Source organism: Anabrus simplex, chromosome 2 (genome assembly GCF_040414725.1).
Source record: "Anabrus simplex isolate iqAnaSimp1 chromosome 2, ASM4041472v1, whole genome shotgun sequence".
Taxonomy (NCBI): Eukaryota; Metazoa; Arthropoda; class Insecta; order Orthoptera; family Tettigoniidae; genus Anabrus; species Anabrus simplex.
This window is the reverse complement of record NC_090266.1, coordinates 587,596,386-587,616,507: the sequence shown is the minus strand read 5'-3', so window position 1 is coordinate 587,616,507 and position 20,122 is coordinate 587,596,386. Positions and strand designations below refer to the sequence as shown.

Here is a 20,122-nt window from a genome sequence, read left to right as displayed (position 1 = left end):
AATTGTACCATACGTTGTTCTCAGGCTCTTGATATCAGTAATCCCATCTTTTCTGCAATTTCAATAATTATCTCGAGCTGTTTAACGGCAGTCTCCTCATCCTCTGTTAGTATCGCCAGATCATCTGCAAGGTGTGTTATGTGGAGGTTATCTTTGGGAAAGCCCAGTCGGATTGGCTTCCAAAACTCATATTTCTTGAGTTCTTTCTCCCATTCTTCCATAACTTTGTCTAGGACGACGCTGAACAGAATAGGAGAGAATGTCGAACGGTTCTAAGATTTCCCCCGTAAATTTCACTTTAGATTTCGTGCCAGTCAGTGTTTGTTTTATGAGTTCTGGGGCTTTTGGATCTAGTCCCCTCTCTTCTAGAATTTGGAAAAGTAAGGGCCTGTCGATCGAATCGTAAGCTTTTTCGAGGTCTACATATTCACATATGAGGGGGATTTTGTCTGAGAGCTCGCTTTTTGAGTATGGTTTTGAGGTTAAGAATTTGTATGGAGCATGACCTATTTGGTATGAATCTGGTTTGATATTCAGCTAATTTGGGTTCTAAGCTTTTTTGTTCTATGCAGGAGACATGCTGATAAAATTTTGTAGGTGACAGATATATTATTATTATTATTATTATTATTATTATTATTATTATTATTATTATTATTATTATTATTATTATTATTATTATTATTATTATTATTATTATTATCATTTAACGCACAATCATTTAGTTACTATGGTAGTCCAAGGGAAAAGTGCCGAGTTCGATTCCCAGTCGGGCTGGGGATTTTTTAATTTCTCGCAGCTCAAACGTTAGATGATAAGTGACGTAAACATTAGAGCAGGCAATCACAAGTCTCCAGGATACAAATCTAAACCTCAGAGCTGAATGCAGAAACGTTGAACTTTTGTATTCCCTGTCTCAGCAAATAAGTTACTTCCAAGTCTAGTCAACTTGCTCATATCACCAATTTATTTTTTGCTGAGATGTGCTTACTAGGCTAAATGCAAAGACAATGAACTTGGTATTTATTTTCTCAGCAAATACTTCCATGTCTAATCAACTTGCTCCTGCAGTCTTTTTTGCTGAGATGCGCATACTGCCACGACCTCACTTTATACTAAATTAGCTGCATGTCAATCCATATTCAGTTAACGTACTTTGAACTAACACTTCACACTTAGTCTTCAGTAAACGAAAACCTCGCCATCGATTCCAGGTCGGGCTGCGGATTTTTTTCTTCTTATACACTTAATTTCTTTAGTTCCTAGTCCAAGTGAGCTCCAGGTTCGAAACTCAGAGCCGGTAATTTTTTTCTTTGTTCAGAGTTAGATGTTTGAATTTTCGGAGATAGATATTTAAGTAGCACTTCAGTTTTGAGTCCAAGCGAGCTCCATGTTCGAATACTAGTCGGGGTGGGGATTTTAAATTTCCCGCAGCTCAAACGTTAGGTGTTTTGAATTAAAGCTTTGTGTCCAAGTAAGCTCCATGTTTGAATCGCAATTAGGTCGGTGATGTTTTAATTTCTTGAAGCGCTGAAACCAGATGTTTCAATTAAACGCACAATCTTTCAACGTACAGTCATGCTTGCTTGCTGTCCAAATAGAGGAGCCACGGGTTCACTTCCTAGTCGAGTCGGTAAGTTTTAAAATTCTTGTAGCTCGAACGTTGGGTGTTTTGAATTTAACGCACGCCTTCAATGCGCAGTTATTTACTTACCATGATACTCAGCAGTCCAAAGGGAAGAGCTCTGGGTTCCATTCCCTGTCATGTGTAGCGCGAACTTTTTATTCGGTTCTGAACACAAAGTTTTAATCTCTAAGCGATGTCAATAATATTGTAAGCTACTATAATTCTCTGGAGTTCAAATCTATAAACACGAAATGTTAAAATAAAAAATTCAGTGTTCCAAACACTAAAAACCAATACCGCGTAACGCATCAGCTCAAACGCTAGCGTCTTTAAATCTGCAGCCGCTCAGCTTCAAGGCCTTGAAGTAGCTTTCTAAAGTTATGTCCCTATGAATAAAGTACATGCATTAAGCCTTACACCACCTTCCTAGTCCCGTGCCACATCTTGTTCCAAGTTCAGCTCTGAGCCCTAGACCATAGCTAATTTTATCCCTTTTGCCCATTTTCCTTTTATCCATTTAGCCGTTTTTCCCTTTGGCTCTTTAGCCCTTTTCCATTTCGCCCTCTTGCCATTTTCCTTTTGCCCTTTTTCCCGTTTCCCTTTTGTCCTTTTAGCCTTTAGCCCTTCCAAGTTCAGCATTGAGACCTAGACCATAGCTCATTCCCTTTAGCCCTTTCTCCCCTTTGTCCTATTTTTCGTTTAGTCCTTTTGCACGTTAGCCCTTCCAAATTCAGCTCAGAACCATAGACCATAGCTTATTCCCTTTAGCCCATTTTCCCTTTAGTCCTTTTGCCCTTTTGTCCTTTTTCCATTCTCGTGTTTCAAGTTCAGCGTCCACGAAACTCAGCATCAAAGCCCCTCGACCATGTCTCATCTTGTCTAGTTAGGTTAAGCCTTGGTTTGAAGCTCGAATTGGTGTCTCTAACGCCGTCGTAAGGTTAAGCCTGACGTCAAATCCATTCCTGTTAGGTTAAGCTTGGAGTCGAATCCGTGCCTGTTAGGTTACGCTTGCACTCAGGAGGAGGAGGTAGTCATACGCTACTTAGTCCATGAGGAGGAGGACGAGGATACAGAGGAGGAAGTCTAAGTCTACAAAGAGGAGGAGGAATGACCCTCCAGTCGCTCAGCTTCGAGCCCCAAAGATGCTTCCCAATGTTACACCCCTATGAATAAAGCATGTGTATTAAGCCTTACACCTGCTCCCTAGTCTCATTAATACAATGTGTGTAGCCGCCATCTTGTTCCAAGGTCAGCTTCCATAGCTCCTAGACCATGTCTCATCTTGTGTACTTAGGTTAAGCCTAGGCCCGAATCTCTAGCCAGAGTGTAGGGAATGGCAGTCAGATGGGTTATCGCTTGGTCAACGTAAGGTTAAGGCTGCACTTTCAGGCAGAGTGTAGAGAAGGGTAACCGGTTAGGTTAACGCCTATCAGCATGAGGCTAAGCCAGTGCTCTTAGCCATTAACACCATGTAAGGTTAAGCATGCACTGTTATGCGGTAAGACACGGCACCGAACTTAGGTCTGTAAGGTTAACGCCCTTAGGCCTGGGGTCGAACCCGGGATATGTGAGGTTAAGCCTGGACACGCAGCCAACGTAACGTCATGTGAGGTTTAAGGCTCTGCATCGAACTTAGATCTATAAGGTTAACGCCCTTAGGCCTGGGGTCGAACCCGGGGTCTGTGAGGTTAAGCCTCGACACGTAGCCAGTGTAAGGTCCTGTGAGGATAAGGGCGCCCTCTTAGCCAACCACCCTACTTTCCAAGTGAGGTCATTCGAGATTAAGCATGCACTCTTAGTCAGCACATTCCGTGAGGCGGAGGCCTCTCCGAGGGGTGTGGAGGTGGCGGTTCCAGAACTCCCCCAAAACCACTACTGCTTACGTTTGCTGTTATCATACTTTATGCAAATCTTTCTGGTTTCACAATATTTGCTTTGCACTCAGTATCCTAATCTATGTAGAAAGTTACCCTCGTTTTAAATAGAGTAGAATGACTTCCGCCGGCCCCGTCGTGTAGGGGTAGCGTGCCTGCCTCTCACCCGGAGGCCCCGGGTTCGATTCCCGGCCAGGTCAGGGATTTTTACCTGGACCTGAGGGCTGGTTTGAGGTCCACTCAGCCTACGTGATTAGAATTGAGGAGCTATCTGACGGTGAGATAGCGGCCCCGGTCTAGGAAGCCAAGAATAACGGTCGAGAGGATTCGTCGTGCTGACCACACGACACTTCGTAATCTGCAGGCCTTCGGGCTGAGCAGCGGTCGCTTGGTAGGCCAAGGCCCTTCAAGGGCTGTAGTGCCATGGGGTTTGGTTTGGTTTGATTTTAAGCAAAACACATTAAGTCAATGAACTTCCTGCAGAGAAAAACAGGTTTGAAAGTTTTCAGTCTATCATTGCCAATATCAGTTCAGAAATTATACATCTAGAATATCGCTGCGTAGCTGAAGTTGTATTAATGTAATTTACCTGAATGAAATTCTCTTGCAACTTAGGGCGAAAAAGCAAATTAGGAAAGTTAATGTGTCCGCCTCTGTGGTGTAGTGGTTAGTGTGATTAGCTGCCACCCCTCGGAGGCCCGGGTTCGATTCCCGGCTCTGCTTCGAATTTTGAAAAGTGGTATGGGGGCTGAAACGGTGTCCACTCAACCTCGAGAGTTCATCTGAGTAGAGAGGGGGGTTCGATTCCCAGCACAGCCATCCTCGAAGTGGTTTGCCGTGGTTTCCTACTCCTCCAGGCAAATGTCGGGATGGTATCTGACTTAAGACCACGGCTTCTTTCTAGACACTTCCTAGTATATCCCTTCCGATCTTCCCAAATCCGCACAGGGCCCTGTTCAGCAGGCGGTAGAGGTGAAATCCGTCGCTGAGTCCGGGGGAAAAAGGATTAAGAAAGAAAGAAAGAAAGAAAAAAGAAAGGAAGAAAGAGAAAAGAAAGAAAGAAACAAAAGTCAATAAACAAAATAACCTCGTACGGCTTAATGGATATCACTAGTGAACAGACAGGGGAAACAACATGGAGTAGTGTGAAAATGTCAAAAACTCGAAAACTGACAATGTGTCTTGGTTGTAAACCAACGATAAGTTCATGTTATCTATAAACTGCTTAGTGAATTTAAGCTCCGTTGTAGTGTAAATAAGATAATACAATACCCTTCTCCCATATCTCGGAAATCACAGATCAGGGAGAAGGTATTGTTTATTGTAAACTTTTCTTATATTTGATACATGCAGTGTACAAGAGTTGATATCCTACAGTAGAATTAGAAAACACAAATTAAGATGTGTCCGAAAAAAAAGAAAACATAAACCAAATTTAACACTTAAATGATTTAGGAATTGAACAGCGCGTTGTAGTATAAATGTGGAGCTATAACTGGAAGTTGGACGCGGTGTGATATAATAATCTGAATTCAGAAAAGTGATGTAGAATGAAATGAAATGAAATGAAATGAAATGTAGAAGTAACGTCTACAAAATTTAAATTTAGTAACCCGCAGGTATTTTTAATAATCAAATAGCCCTACAGGTATGTGAAATGGTCGCGTGTATATTTAGGCTACTTTCATATATCAGAAGAAGGCAGTCTTGCAGAATAAAATGTTGATATTCCAAAAGTGATTTGGTTAGCACTAAATAACACCCTAAACTTCATCCAAGATGTCGCAATAAGTCTTCAGTTGACTACAATTTTACAAATTATCATGGCTATCGGGACACTCAGTAATGAATAAGAACTCCAATATATTTCTTACCCTTGCAAAGGTTTTCCACTTTTCTTCCAGAAGTCGCTGAATAATTCCACCATCCAACATATCCAAATGTTCTTCCTTTGTTCCGTTCAGGATAATGAATAAGGCTGAGTTCCAATCTGGAAATAGATACGAAAGTGTCAAACAGAAAGAGTAGTTTCTCCCTGTGGTCGGGGACCTGCATGAATTGGTGACGTAATGAGAATACTGCTCGGATGAGGCAAGGAGGGGTCTGCGCTCTCTTCTCATGAGTAGCATCCCCGCCAGGGAGTAAAGTAAACATACCTCCTTAACATTATACCCAAAAGAAAGAAAGAAAGAAAGAAAGAAAGAAAAATGAAATTAATTTTATTGCCTATAATGATTTACCACAAGTGTATAGAGGTTCATTCACTTCTTCAGTTTAATTTTACTTGACCGGGCGAGTTGGCCGTGCGCGTAGAGGCGCGCGGCTGTGAGCTTGCATCCGGGAGATAGTAGGTTCGAATCCCACTATCGGCAGCCCTGAAAATGGTTTTCCGTGGTTTCCCATTTTCACACCAGGCAAATGCTGGGGCTGTACCTAAATTAAGGCCACGGCCGCTTCCTTTCAACTCCTAGGCCTTTCCTATCCCATCGTCGCCATAAGACCTCTCTGTGTCGGTGCGACGTAAAGCCCATAGCAAAAAAAAAAAAAAAAATAATTTTACTTGGAGCAGCGGTCGCTTCATAGGCCATGGACCTTCGGGGCTGTTGGGCTTGAGGGTCGGAGGGGGTTGTCTGGCAGGTAGAACAATGTAGTTGAACCTTCTTAATATTTTAGAATATAATTAGCAATTAACATTTTCTTCTGTCCGCCTCTGTAGTGTAGTGGTTAGTGTGATTAGCTGCCACCCCCGGAGGTCCGAGTTCGATACCTCGCTCTGCCACGAAATTTGAAAAGTGGTACGAGGGCTGGAACGGGGTCTACTCAGCCTCTGGAGGTCAACTGAGTAGACGAAGGTTCGATTCCCACCACAGCCATCCTAAAAGTGGCTTTCCGTGGTTTCCCACTTCTCCTCCAGGAAAATGACGGGATGGTACATAACTTACGGCCACGACCGCTCACTTCCTCTTATTTGTCTTCCAATCTTCCAATCCGTCTACAAGGCCCCTGGTCAGCGGAGCAGGTGAGGCCACCTGTGAAATGTACTTGTCCTCTTCCCCAGTTTTATCTCCAGACCGAACGTCTCACGCTCCAGGACACTGGCCTTGAGGCGGTAGAGGTGGGATCCCTCGCTGAATCCGAAGGAAAAACCAACCCTGGAGGGTAAAGGGAAGAAGAAGAAGATGATTTTCTTTTCGAGGTCAAATTAAATATTTGTTCTCTCATTGTGGCAGAAATGCAAGTTCTCGAGGATTTTTTTAAACTTAAGCTTTGAAACGAGCCTTTCTAAAGGAGCTATCACACAGCAATAAATACTGTAAACAAGGCAGTACCGAGCAATAATGTTTTAACAATTTACTTTACGTCGCACCAAGACAGATAGGTCTTATGGTGACGATGGGATAGGAAAGGCCTAGGAGTGGGAAGGAATCGGCCGTGGCCTTAATTAATGAACAGTCTGCTGGAGTGAAAATGGGAAACCATGGAAAACCGTCTTAAGGGCTGCCACAGTGGGGTTCGAACCCACTATCTACCGGATGCAAGCTCACAGCTGCGCGCCCCTAACCACACGACCAACTTGCCCGGTGACCAATATTGTGAGGGAAAAGCCTCTGTTGTTACAGGAAATTAAGGCCTTCCCTTTGTATAGTGGTGGTGGTGGTGGTGGGGGGGGGGGAATTCCTGAAGCGGAGGATTTTCTTATGTTTTCTTTTTGCTCGACTGAGTCCACAGGCAGGTACTTGCGAGTAAAAATTTTGCGAACATTGGTTTATACTAAAAATTGTTCTTTTGGCTTGTTAAAGGAACATTTCTATGTAAACGCTCACAATTAATGCAGTAAGTTCTCTTCTTATTCTATGCCAAGTAAATTATGTTATGGTGAAAAACATGTTTAACCCTCCTTCATGGTAATCCATCCTTATGGGAAGAATGTTATCGGTAAAATGGTCCTTCTTTCCTAGTCAGTACCAATCAGACGGCCACACCTTTCTTTATAGCAAAATATTACTTAATTTTATGCTTATTTTAAAATCATTTAAGTGTTTCTTGCTAATGGTTTGGCGTCGCTCTAACACATGGAAGGTTTCAGAAGGGCTAGGACTGGGAACGCAGTGACCATGGCCTTAATTAAGGTACAATCCCAGCAGTGCCTGGTGTGAAAATGGCCAACCACGGAAAACCGTCTTAACGGCTGCCGACAGTGGAATTCGAACCCACCGTCTCCCAATTGCAAGCGCACAGCTACGCCACCCTGAATGCCTGGCCAACTCACTCGGAAAATTATATCTTTGCGTCTTTTCCGCAGCCTGCAATAAGGCCCTATAAATATAGCAAGAGGCGGATATTAGCAAATGAAATGAACTCGGAACGGAATGGATGGTTTTGTGTGCATGCCGTTGTCACGAACCTGGTGTACATTCGATCATAGTGCTCAAAGGACTCCTTATAGACCATGCTTTGCGAGATGGAAACTCCGGACAACCCGAGGTAGCCCAAATTAAGATGACGGTGCCCATGCACCGCACGTCATTTCTATGATCTGACACTGGTTGCGACATGGCAGAAATGCTAGTTGATCCTTCAGCAGGAAGTCCAAACGAAATGAAAGGGCGTATGGCTTTTAGTGCCGGGAGTGTCCGAGGACAAGTTCGGCTCGCCAGATGCAGGTCTTTTCATTTGACTCCCGTAGGCGACCTGCCCATCGTGATGAGGATGAAATCATGATGAAGACGACACATATACCCAGCCCCCGTGCCAGTGAAATTAACCAATTAGTATATGGTTAAAATTCCCAACCCTGCCGGGAATCGAAGCCGGGACCCTTGTGACCAAAGATCAGCACGCTAACCATTTAGCCATGGAGCCAGGAAGTTCAAAAAGGAAACGTCATAGGAACATAGTGCTGCATTTGAAACTGTCACCGAGCTCGATAGCTGCAGTCGGTTAAGTGCGGCCAGTATCCAGTAATCGGGAGACAGTGGGTTCGAGCCCCACTGTCGGCAGCCCTGAAGATGGTTTTCCGTGGTTTTCCATTTTCACACCAGGCAAATGCCGGGGCTGTGCCTTAATTAAGGCCACGGCCGCTTCCTTCCAATTCCTAGGCCTTTCCTATCCCATCGTCGCGGTAAGACATATCTGTGTCGGTGCGACGTAAAGCAAATAGCAAAAAAAAAAAATTGAAACTGTCAGACAGCAAAGTCCGCAATATTGCAGATACAGTAAGTGTCATAAGTATTCGTACACTTGTGCTGACGAACGGTGTGTAGCATTGAATCTGCTGCTATACGATACTTGTTGGGGCTAGAGTAATAGAACTGATGGTATTGCAGAACAATACATCCCTTTATTTTTATAGTCTAAGATTTGAACAAAATATACATACAATCTCTAGTATTAAAGACATAATGTCAAGAAGCACAAACAGATATCATGTCATATGACATAAGTATTCGTACGGACATGAAAGCCTCTGTGGTGTAGTGGTTAGCGTGATTAGCTGTCACCCCCGGAGGCCCGGGTTCGATTCCCGGCTCTGCCACGAAATTTGAAAAGTGGTACGAGGGCTGGAACGGGGTCCACTCAGCCTCGGGAGGTCAATTGAGTAGAGGTGGGTTCGATTCCCACCTCAGCCATCCTGGAAGTGGTTTTCCGTGGTTTCCCACTTCTCCTCCAGGCGAATGCCGGGATGGTACCTAACTTAAGGCCACGGCCGCTTCCTTCCCTCTTCCTTGCCTATCTTCCCATCCCTCCACAAGGCCCCTGTTCAGCATAGCAGGTGAGGCCGCCTGGGCGAGGTACTGGTCATAGTCCCCAGTTGTATCCCACGACCAAGAGTCTGAAGCTCCAGGACACTGCCCTAGAGGCGGTAGAGGTGGGATCCCTCGCTAAGTCCGAGGGAAAAACCGAACCTGGAGGGTAAACAGATGATGATGATGATGATGACGGACATGAAAGCATTCTGTAAACAGGGTTGAAAGCCCATTTCCCATAGCGCGTAAACTCGTCCGACAAACAGTTGTTCAGTCCGAGGTCGACTGCAGCTGTCTTCGTATGTGTCATTGTAAAGTGGTGTCTGTATGAGTCGTAAGGGAAAAGATACCAGTTATGCGGAGCGTAACCTTGTTCTTAGATTCCACAATCAGATATCATGTCATATGACATAAGTATTCGTACGGACATGAAAGCCTCTGTGGTGTAGTGGTTAGCGTGATTAGCTGCCACGGGAGATCTCATTGCTTGTCGGTAGACCCCGATCGACAGTGTAGTCTATAATAGATTGTGCTACTTACTCTGTGCAAAACATGAAAAGAAGTGGACGTCCAGACAAACTGACTGCCAGAGTCAAGCAATAAAGTGGTGTGTCTGATTAAGAAAGATCCAAAATAAATTGCTCCAAAGATAGTGGCAGAGCTATCAAATTAAGGTACTGCTGTACCTGAAAGCACAGTGCGCAGTGCTATTAAACACGAAGGGTAGAATAGTCGAGTTGCTCACAAGAATTTTATGTTTCTGAAGCGAATGGGCTTTCGCAAAACAATACCCCGACGCACCACCCGTGTTTTAGAATACACTTATTTTCTCATTTGGGTCAGATGGAATAAAAATGGTATGCTTGGTTTGGAGATGCATGAGTGCTGCCGGAGTAGGGAAGCTTCATATTATAGACGGTATAATATATTACAAAATGTATACTGACATTTTGAAGACAACTCTGGCTGCCAGCGCCGAATAAATGAACCTCCAAAACAACTTCGTGTTCCAACACGACAATGATTCCGAGCATACCGCCCATAATATAAGACTGTGGCTGTTGTATAGTGTTCCAAAACAGCTCCATGCCCCTCCTCAATCCTCGGATATTAATCCTATTGAACCGTTTAGGAGACCAGGATACGGAAAAGGTAAATTACGAGCAAGGCCACCGTGGTACGACTTTGCAGGAAGAATGGGCCTCTCTTTCCAATGAGGTAACGAAAACTCATCGAATCAATGTCACAGCGTTTTCAAGCTGTCATTAAAGCAAAGAGAAACCCAACAGGGTATTGCGATTGACCTGTCTAAAGCATTTGATAGGGTGGATCATGGGAGACTACTGGCAAAAATGAGTGCAATTGGACTAGACAAAAGAGTGACTGAATGGGTTGCTATATTTCTAGAAAATAGATCTCAGAGAGTTAGAGTAGGTGAAGTTTTGTCTGACCCTGTAATAGTTGAGAGGGGAGTTCCTCAGGGCAGTGTTATCGGACCTTGATGTTTTCTTATATATATAAATGATATGAGTAAAGGAGTGGAATCGGAGGTAAGGCTTTTTGCGGATGATGTTATTCTCTATAGAGTGATAAATAAGTTACAAGATTGTGAGCAACTGCAACGTGACCTCGAAAATGTTGTGAGATGGACAGCAGGCAATGGTATGTTGATAAACGGGGTTAAAAGTCAGGTTGTGAGTTTCACAAATAGGAAAAGTCCTCTCAGTTTTAATTACTGCGTTGATGGGGTGAAAGTTCCTTTTGGGGATCATTGTAAGTATCTAGGTGTTAACATAAGGAAAGATCTTCATTGGGGTAATCACATAAATGGGATTGTAAATAAAGGGTACCGATCTCTGCACATGGTTATGAGGGTGTTTAGGGGTTGTAGTAAGGATGTAAAGGAGAGGGCATATAAGTCTCTGGTAAGACCCCAACTAGAGTATGGTTCCAGTGTATGGGACCCTCACCAGGATTACCTGATTCAAGAACTGGAAAAAATCCAAAGAAAAGCAGCTCGATTTGTTCTGAGTGATTTCCGACAAAAGAGTAGCGTTAAAAAAATGTTGCAATGTTTGGGTTGAGAAGAATTGAGAGAAAGAAGAAGAGCTGCTCGACTAAGTGGTATGTTCCGAGCTGTCAGCGGAGAGATGGCGTGGAATGACATTAGTAGACGAATAAGTTTGAAAGGCGTTTATAAAAGTAGGAAAGATCACAATATGAAGATAAATTTGGAATTCAAGAGGACAAACTGGGGCAAATATTCATTTATAGGAAGGGGAGTTAGGGATTGGAATAACTTACCAAGGGAGATGTTCAATAAATTTCCAATTTCTTTGAAATCATTTCGGAAAAGGCTAGGAAAGCAACAGATAGGGAATCTGCCACCTGGGCGACTGCCCTAAATGCAGATCAGTATTGATTGATTGAAACCTTGAAAGTGACTGCATTCATTTGGTTCTCAACAAACATAGTACCTGTACGAATGCTTTTGACATCATAGCTTTTTGTGTTTCTCGACATTATTTCTTTAATAAGTTACTAGAAATTGTGTACAAGTTTTGTTTAAATGTTAGATGTACGCAAATAAAGGAATATATTGTTTTGTAATACCCTCAGTCCTCCAACAAATATCGTGTAGCAGCTGACTCAATGCTACACACCGTTCGTCACCACACGTGTAGGAATACTTATGGTGGTGTCTGTAGCATAGCTAGGAAACTGACATCTGTCAGAGGGACGGACATTTTGTAGGTTTATAGCATACCGACTCTGCATCAAGTGAGATCGTATGCCCAGAAACCTGCGATATGCATCCGATTGACTGTTGCCCCAAATGCCGCCAGATTAGAGTCTTACAAAAGAATATCGAGCTTAAAGCTGATTAAAATGGAGCTATGCACTGCTCACAGACAAGTCTAGGTTGAGCTTTGCTATGATCTCTGTACGGTGTATGTAGAGTGTAGCTAATGTCGTTATACAGGACTGTTTTGAAGATTGGTTTGGAGTGATGTCCTGATGGGATCACGTACGCTCTTCCATCTGTTTGAGTGTTTTTCTTTACTACGATATAGCACACAGGCATCATCCTCGAACATTATGTCAGGCTCTTCATAGATGAAATAAGTTCTTCTTCTTAATCTGTTTACCCTCCAGGGTTGGCTTTTCCCTCGGACTCAGCGAGGGATCCCACCTCTACCGCCTCAAGGGCAGTGTCCTGGAGGCTTCAGACTTTGGGTCGGGGGATACAACTGGGGAGAATGACCAGTACCTCGCCCAGGCGGCCTCACCTGCTATGCTGAACAGGGGCCTTGTAGAGGGATGGGGAGATTGGATGGGACAGGCAAGGAAGAGGGAAGGAAGCGGCCGTGGCCTTAAGTGAGGTACCATCCCGGCATTTGCCTGGAGGAGAAGTGGGAAACCACGGAAAACCACTTCCAGGATGGCTGAGGTGGGAATCGAACCCACCTCTACTTAGTTGACCTCCCGAGGCTGAGTGGACCCCGTTCCAGCCCTCGTACCACTTTTCAAATTTTGTGGCAGAGCCGGGAATCGAACCCGGGCCTCCGGGGGTGGCAGCTAATCACGCTAACCACTACACCACAGAGGCGGAATGAAATAAGTTACCATTTAATTATGGTAACGCCCACCCATATCAAACTGTATACGTGGATGAAGCTGAAAACTCATGATATCACACGCTTGAACTGGCCAGATTGTTCCCCTTACCTCACTCATATGAAGTATTCTTGGAATGTGTATGAATGTCGTAATATAGAGCCAGTTATATCCATGAACCGTTCGGGAGCTTCCAGTAAGTATGGTGCACGAGTGAAGCATCAGTAGGAGGATACAACTTGGGAATGTTTTCCAGCACAGAGTACAGAATATACTATGGAATAAATTTATAAAATGAAGGCTAAAGGGAAGCTGGTGACGTGTCAACCCGAATTACACACTTATGGCAAACGCAGCTCAGTAACAAATAAGGACGAAAATCAAAAGCAGGTAGCAGAAATTTATTTTCTGATTAGTATGTTGCTGGCCCGCTGGCCTCTTGGTCTAGGGTTAGCGAGCCTGATTCTTATCGTGAGTCCCCGGGATCAATTCCTGGAATATTCAGGGATTTCTATCTAGATCTGAAGGCTGGAGCTAGCTTACGGTGAGATAGCAGTCCGGGTCTAGTAAGCTAAGAATAACTGCCGAGATGATTCGTCGCACTGATCACGTGTCACCTCATAATCTGCAGGTCTCCGAGTCCAGCAGCGGTCCTTTGGCAGATCAAGGTTGATGAGAGCTGTAGCGCCATGGATTATGGTACAATTTTAGCTACGTTTCTTGTAAAATTTTAGTCCGTAGTGATGATCTGACCTGTTCCCGTGGCTGAGATCCTTTTTTGCAGAATAACGGCCGAATTGATGATAATATGGTACGAACTTACTGAGGTAGATGAAAGTTCCAATTATTTTAATTAATAAAATAGGTGAGTTCACTCGAAGTCGAAGATCAGCGGAACTGTTTTTCGTTTACCGGCCTTCTGCGGACTGGAGTACTGGCCAAAAACCTAAGACACCTAGCACTGTCTTCACACTATGAAAATGTGTACGGTTCCATACACAATGGGAATTTCACGCCTAGGCCATTTCCTTAACGACACTCTCAAACAGCAGTTTGGCGTCACTGTAATTCACGAGAAAATACACGGAATGTGGTTACTATGGTTTGAATTAATTTCACGTGGCGCTCCTGGCAGAGTTACTAACATATTCTACCACCTTAAGGCCAACGGCTAACGACTATGAAACCAAACCAAACCAAACCCCATGGCACTACAGCCCTTGAAGGGCCTTGACCTACCAAGCGACCGCTGCTCAGCTCGAAGGCCTGCAGATTACGAGGTGTCGTGTGGTCAGCACGACGAATCCTCTCGGCCGTTATTCTTGGCTTTCGAGACCGGGGCCGCTATCTCACCGTCAGATAGCTCTTCAATTCTCATCACGTAGGCTGAGTGGACCTCGAACCAGCCCCCAGGTCCAGGCAAAAATCCCTGACCTGGCCGGGAATCGATCCCGGGGCCTCCGTGTAAGAGGCAGGCACGCTATCCCTACACCACGGGGCCGGCTAACGACTATGAGGTAGACTAAAACAATGATGGGGCCGATGACCTACATGTTAGGCCCCTTTAAACAACAAGCATCACAACAAAACAATGATGGCAGGATGCTATCAGCTCTAACTTAGAAGTACGTATAATAAATAATAATAATGTTATTTATTTTACGTCCCACTAACTACCTTTACGGTTTTTGGAGACGCCGAGGTGCCGGAATTTTGTCCCGCAGGAGTTCTTTAACGTGCCAGTAGATAGATAGATAGATAGATAGATAGATAACTCTTTATTGCCACCCTAGTTTGCACCATCGGTTACAGACAATAAAGAGCATAAAATACACATGAACCCAAAAAAAGCAAACAAAACAATATAAACTAACATACTATTATATATAATATAAAGCTCTAACTATCTACACTAAAACTATTAACTAAGAACCCAAAAAAATCGCACAAAATAATATAAACCAAACAAAACAATTACTATCTACTCTACTTATTTAGTGGTGTCAATGTCGGCGGAATCCAGCCTAACACTGCACCAACTTGTCTAAAACTATTGAGATGCCTCTGGTATGCGAGGAACTCCTCCGCATGTAAGGGCATCCCCTACCTTAATTCTAGTGTACTAACCCATATCTACAGCTAACTAAACATAAAGAGAAAAAAAACCTTGGCTGCATGCGGCATTCCCTGTGAGGAGAGAGCCATCCCACCCTGGCCGCTATCAGCCACTCCTCCCGGGTTAGATATTACCCCCACCTATTACTCGTACTTCTCTCCTCATTTTACGTGGCTAATCGTAGAGGCGGTTTCCGGTCCATCATACGATCCATCACGCATTTATCTACTGCTCCGCCTATAATCGTGTCATCTTACTTTTCTGCCACCATCTTGATTCACTTGTTATTCTGTGAGCGGACATGTTTCCTCTTTCACCTAGGGATGGGACTGTACCATCCAACCCGTCTGTCTCTTATACCCCTCCCCCCTTCCATCCCCAATCTTCCCCTCTTACTCTTCCTTGCCTCTGTCCATCTCTCTTATAATACTTATTCGCTAACTTTTACAGTTATCTACTTTCCACTATACCGTATAGTTAATATGTATACACTATATACAAGCGCACTTGTTGACTATTTCCAGTTCCTTGCTTATCCTAATTGCATTCTTTTTTTTTTTTAATAGTTTAACTTACATATTAGACCACCGAATTGCCACAAATCACATCTGTCTTTTCCTTGTTTCCTCACATCACTTATCATTCCTTTCCATCTCTAAACAGTCCAACAGTTCCTCTTCCTCACGACCACTCATTACTTATTAAAATTTTTAAGCCAGAGTTTAAAATTATCTACTATTATGTTATCCAAACACCTTTTCTTGTCCACTAACCCTATCATTCATATTCTAACACTGTTTGCAAATGTATTTGTTGACAATTCTCTAGCTCTACGAGTCTTAGACTAAAACTAAAAACTACTCTCTAATTTTTTTTGAACTTACATCTTAAACCATCGAATTGCCAACAATCAAACCTGGCTTTCCCTTATTCCTTCTCTTTCTTCCGCTTATTTCCGTTTCTAGACAGTCCAACAGTTCCTCTTACTCACATCCCTCGTTACTTTATTATTCTTTTTTTTCTTTCTAACATTAACTACCACCTCCGTTCTCTCACACATGCAATCCTCTCCAAATATATACAAATCTTCTTTTCATCATACAATCAGATTGTACTTCAAACTCCTCTTATTGTCTTCAATTTTTATATAACCTAGCAGTTTCGTCTACCTCCTTCCTCTCCTTCCTCTGTAACACTCTTTTACCCCTTATTCTCTTAATTTCTTTATAAATCTCATTCGAACCATATTTAAATATTTCGAAATATTTGTTCCTCTTCCCCATTCTCTGGCCAGCCAAACCGTCATCTTTTCAATTTTTTCTACTTTTTCTATCTCTTTTTTACTCAACGCTTTCTTTTTCAACTCTTCTAACTCCCTACATTCGATGAATATATGTAGGTCCGACCATTTTTCTCCGCACAGAATACATCTACCTGCATTTTCTGTACCTATCCACCCTCTGTTTGTAGGAGTTCCAAAAATCCACCAGTATAGACCTCTCTTGCCCTTCCGGTCCTCCACTTCGATTTTCGGGTTCATGATTTCTAACAATTTATTAAATACTGATAGTGAGGCTCTTTCTCTACATTCCATTATTAAACTCTGTCTCTCTATATCGGCAACTCTCCTTATAACCCTTCTCCATACCCATTCTTTCTTCTCTCTCCACCTCTCATATCCTATATCTCCTAACCCCAGTTTTCGTAATTTATTTTTGCACTTATTTACCCAATACCTCTCGTTCTCCATATTTTTCTGGAACCTATATGTGTCTTGTACTAAATCCCCTCCCTTCCCTTCTTCCAATCTCATCCAATACTTCATCACCCTCTTGGCTATAGTAGTGTCTATCGATTCTTTACATACTAATCTAGCCCCCACATTTGCAGTACAGTTTGGGACTCCCATAATAATCTTACTAAATTTCGCCACCACCTGGTTTAGTTCTTTTCTATTTTCCTCTAATCCCCATATTTCTGCCCCATATAACATTTTTCCTTTGACCATTGATTGGAACACCAATCTCTGTATTTTGTACTTTATATCCGGAAATTTATTTTCTAATATCCCCACTACTGCCAGTGCTCCCCTCCATTTATATCTGGCTCTTCTAATCTGATTTTCCCACGTGCCGTTACTACTAATTATAACTCCTAAATACTCTATTTTTTTCTGGTCTGATTTCTTGCTGCTCGACTGTCTAGAATTTCTTTTCTTTTTTGGCTTTCCTCTTCCTACATATCATTATCTGCGTCTTCCGTACATTTATCTTGAGTGCCCATCTTCTAGTATATTCCACTACCTCATTTAGTCCTTCCTGCAACCCCTTAGCTGTTAATGCCAAGATCAATAAATCGTCTGCAAATAGCAGCCCCGGTATCTCCCTCTTCCCAATCCAAGGGCATTGCCATCTCTCGCCTCCATGTCTATCCAATATATTATTTATAAACAGTAGAAATAATATGGGTGATAGCTTACAACCCTGCCTCACACCCCTTTTCGATTCCATACACTTACTCAGCCCACCCCCTTTTAGTTTAATCATCACCAATACTTTCTCATATATTCCTTCTATTGCCAGCCTCATTTTTTCCGATAACACAACCTCTCTTAATCTAGTAAATAACGCCTCTCTATTCACTGCATCAAAGGCTTTCTCTAAATCTACTGCTGCTACATATAATCTCTTCCCTGCTATTTTCACATACTTCGTAATTAAAGTATCCAAAATCCATATATTATCCACAGTATTTTTCTCTTTACGAAATCCATTTTGATAGTCCGAAATCCTTCCATATTTCTCTGCCCAATTTATAATCCTATTAGCTAAAATTCCTGTATATACCTTCGACAGCGAGTCCAGGAGTGTTATTCCTCTATAGTTGTTTGGATCACTTCGACTTCCTTTGTTCTTATATATAGGACAAAGTACTCCTTTTCTCCACTCGCTAGGGAATTTATTCGTTTCCCATATCTTGTTAAAAAATTCACCATCACTTTCAACATTACTTCATTTGCTCCTACTTCCTTCCATATCCTGTTAGTAATACCATTTGCCCCACCCGCTGTTTTGGTTTTTACTTTACTTAACACCCTAACTATTTCCTGACTTGTTATCTCCTCATCTAGTAACTGTACTCCTGTTTGTACTTCCTTTACAATATACGTCTTTTCCATACCCCCCTGACCTTCTCCCCTCCCACCCAAAAGCTCTGCAAAATATCCTATCCACTCATTTTCTGTTATCATTGTTCCTCCCCCTGTCGATCTAGTTCTCTTTATCTTATTTATAGTTTCCCAAACCCTATCAAATCTTTTCTCTTTGCAATACCTGTTCACTTTCTCAGCTTCCGCCTCTTTCCAGCACTTTTGTTTTCTCATTTAGTAACTTCTTGTAATCTCTTCTTAATTTACAATAATCCTCTCTTTTCCCTTGTTCCCCTCTTTTCTTGAAGTCCGCTAGAGCTGTCATTACAACCATTCGTTTCCTCTTACACTCTTCATCAAACCACCCCGCGCCTATGCTTCTGTCTATCTCTTCCCTTATTCTCACTTTCTTACCCACCTTCCATACTGGGCGTTCTATTAGTTTTAAAACTTCATCCACATCCCCTCCTTCCAACATCCTTTCACTTTCAACCCTTATACTTTCTTCACTCTCTTTTAACTCTGTTCTCAATCTCTCGATCGTGGTATCATTCCAAATGTACTTCCATCCCTCCTTATACCTATCTCTTTTTCCTACCCTTCTCTTCACTCCATCATACTCCCCCCTTAATTTTAACTTGATGGGCATATGTTCTTCTGTTATCACACTTTCTGTCACCTCAAAACTTATTATCTTCTTTAGAGCTATTTCCGTGCTAACTCCTATATCTACTACACTCCCGCCCTTCGATGAGATGAATGTCAGTTCACCATTACTATCTCCCTTCATCCATCCATTTAAAATATATAATTTTTCTATAGCACATAACTCTAATAATCTTACCCCATAGCTATTTATATCTTTGTCTTTACTATTTTTTCTGTACTCACTCACTTCCTTATCCTCTCTCCCATAATCGGGTACCCTATTACTCACTCTTGCATTCCAATCCCCTAACAATATCATTCCATCTTCCACATATAATCCTTTCATTTTGTTTATTTCTTCAATCAGTTCTTCAAAAAATGTTTTATTAGCATAAGTTGAGTCTTTAGGATGGTTGTATAATAGAGCCAGGCAAATTGCCTCCTTCGCATCATTTCCCCTTTTAATTCTCAGCCATACCACCCCTTCTACCTCATTCTGTATTCTCTCTACTCTCTCTACTAACTCATTTTTTATTAAAACTGTTATCCCACCCGGATTTCTTCCCATTCTCCCCCTTTTTTCTTTTATCACGTTGACTACTCTATACCCATCCCATTCAATTTCTATCCCTTTTCCTAACCACGTCTCTACTAGGGCAATAATCTCATACTCCTTTACTGTTTTCTCCAATTTTTTATTCCCTATCTTCCCCATCAACCCCTCAATATTCCACAACCCTATCGCCATCTCTAGTTATTTATTCCCTCCCACTCTTTGCACCTGTGCTTCTCCATTTCCACCTCTACTCCTTGTCACTCTTCCCTGTGAGTCCTCTCCAGATCTCTCCTCGTCCTCTTTTCTCCCGTCATCCTTCCCTTTCTCCATACCTACGCCTTTTTTCTTACCCCACAGATCTTTCAAACTTAATGATCTTTCCTTATTTAGCGCCTGTCTTTTTTCCATTTTATTTTCTGTGTTCCTTTTACTCGGAGAGGATGCATTCTTACCCTGCCTACTGTTACCTTCATTCACAATTTTCACTGTACTCCTCACCAGTTGTGGCACATTACTTGCTTCCTCCATCTCTGTGTTGTGATGACTCTTCAAGGACTCTCCATTTCCGCCCCCCTGGTTGCTGGCACTGCTGTTCAGCACATCCCTACTTCCCGCACCTGATGTGATGTGGACTTCGCTCACTTCCGTAATATCACTCCTTTCTACGTCACTGACCTTCCTTGCTACTTCCACTGTTACCAAGGACACGTTCTGCTGCTGTTGGTGTTCTTCATCAAGTTTTTTCAGCCTTCCCGCCCCCCACACTCGATTCCACCTTCCGTTTCCAA

General features: G+C 42.7%; 1 protein-coding gene across 1 annotated transcript in view; it reads right to left on the bottom strand.

Annotated features, from left to right (window-relative positions):
• Nucleotides 1-20,122, bottom strand: part of iav (transient receptor potential cation channel subfamily V iav) — a 262,128-nt gene that overhangs the window by 201,721 nt on the left and 40,285 nt on the right. Inside the window, exon 6 of the mRNA XM_068226013.1 lies at nt 5,376-5,491. Within this exon, the coding sequence (XP_068082114.1) occupies nt 5,376-5,491 (116 nt within the window). The remainder of the gene's footprint in view (nt 1-5,375; nt 5,492-20,122) is intronic.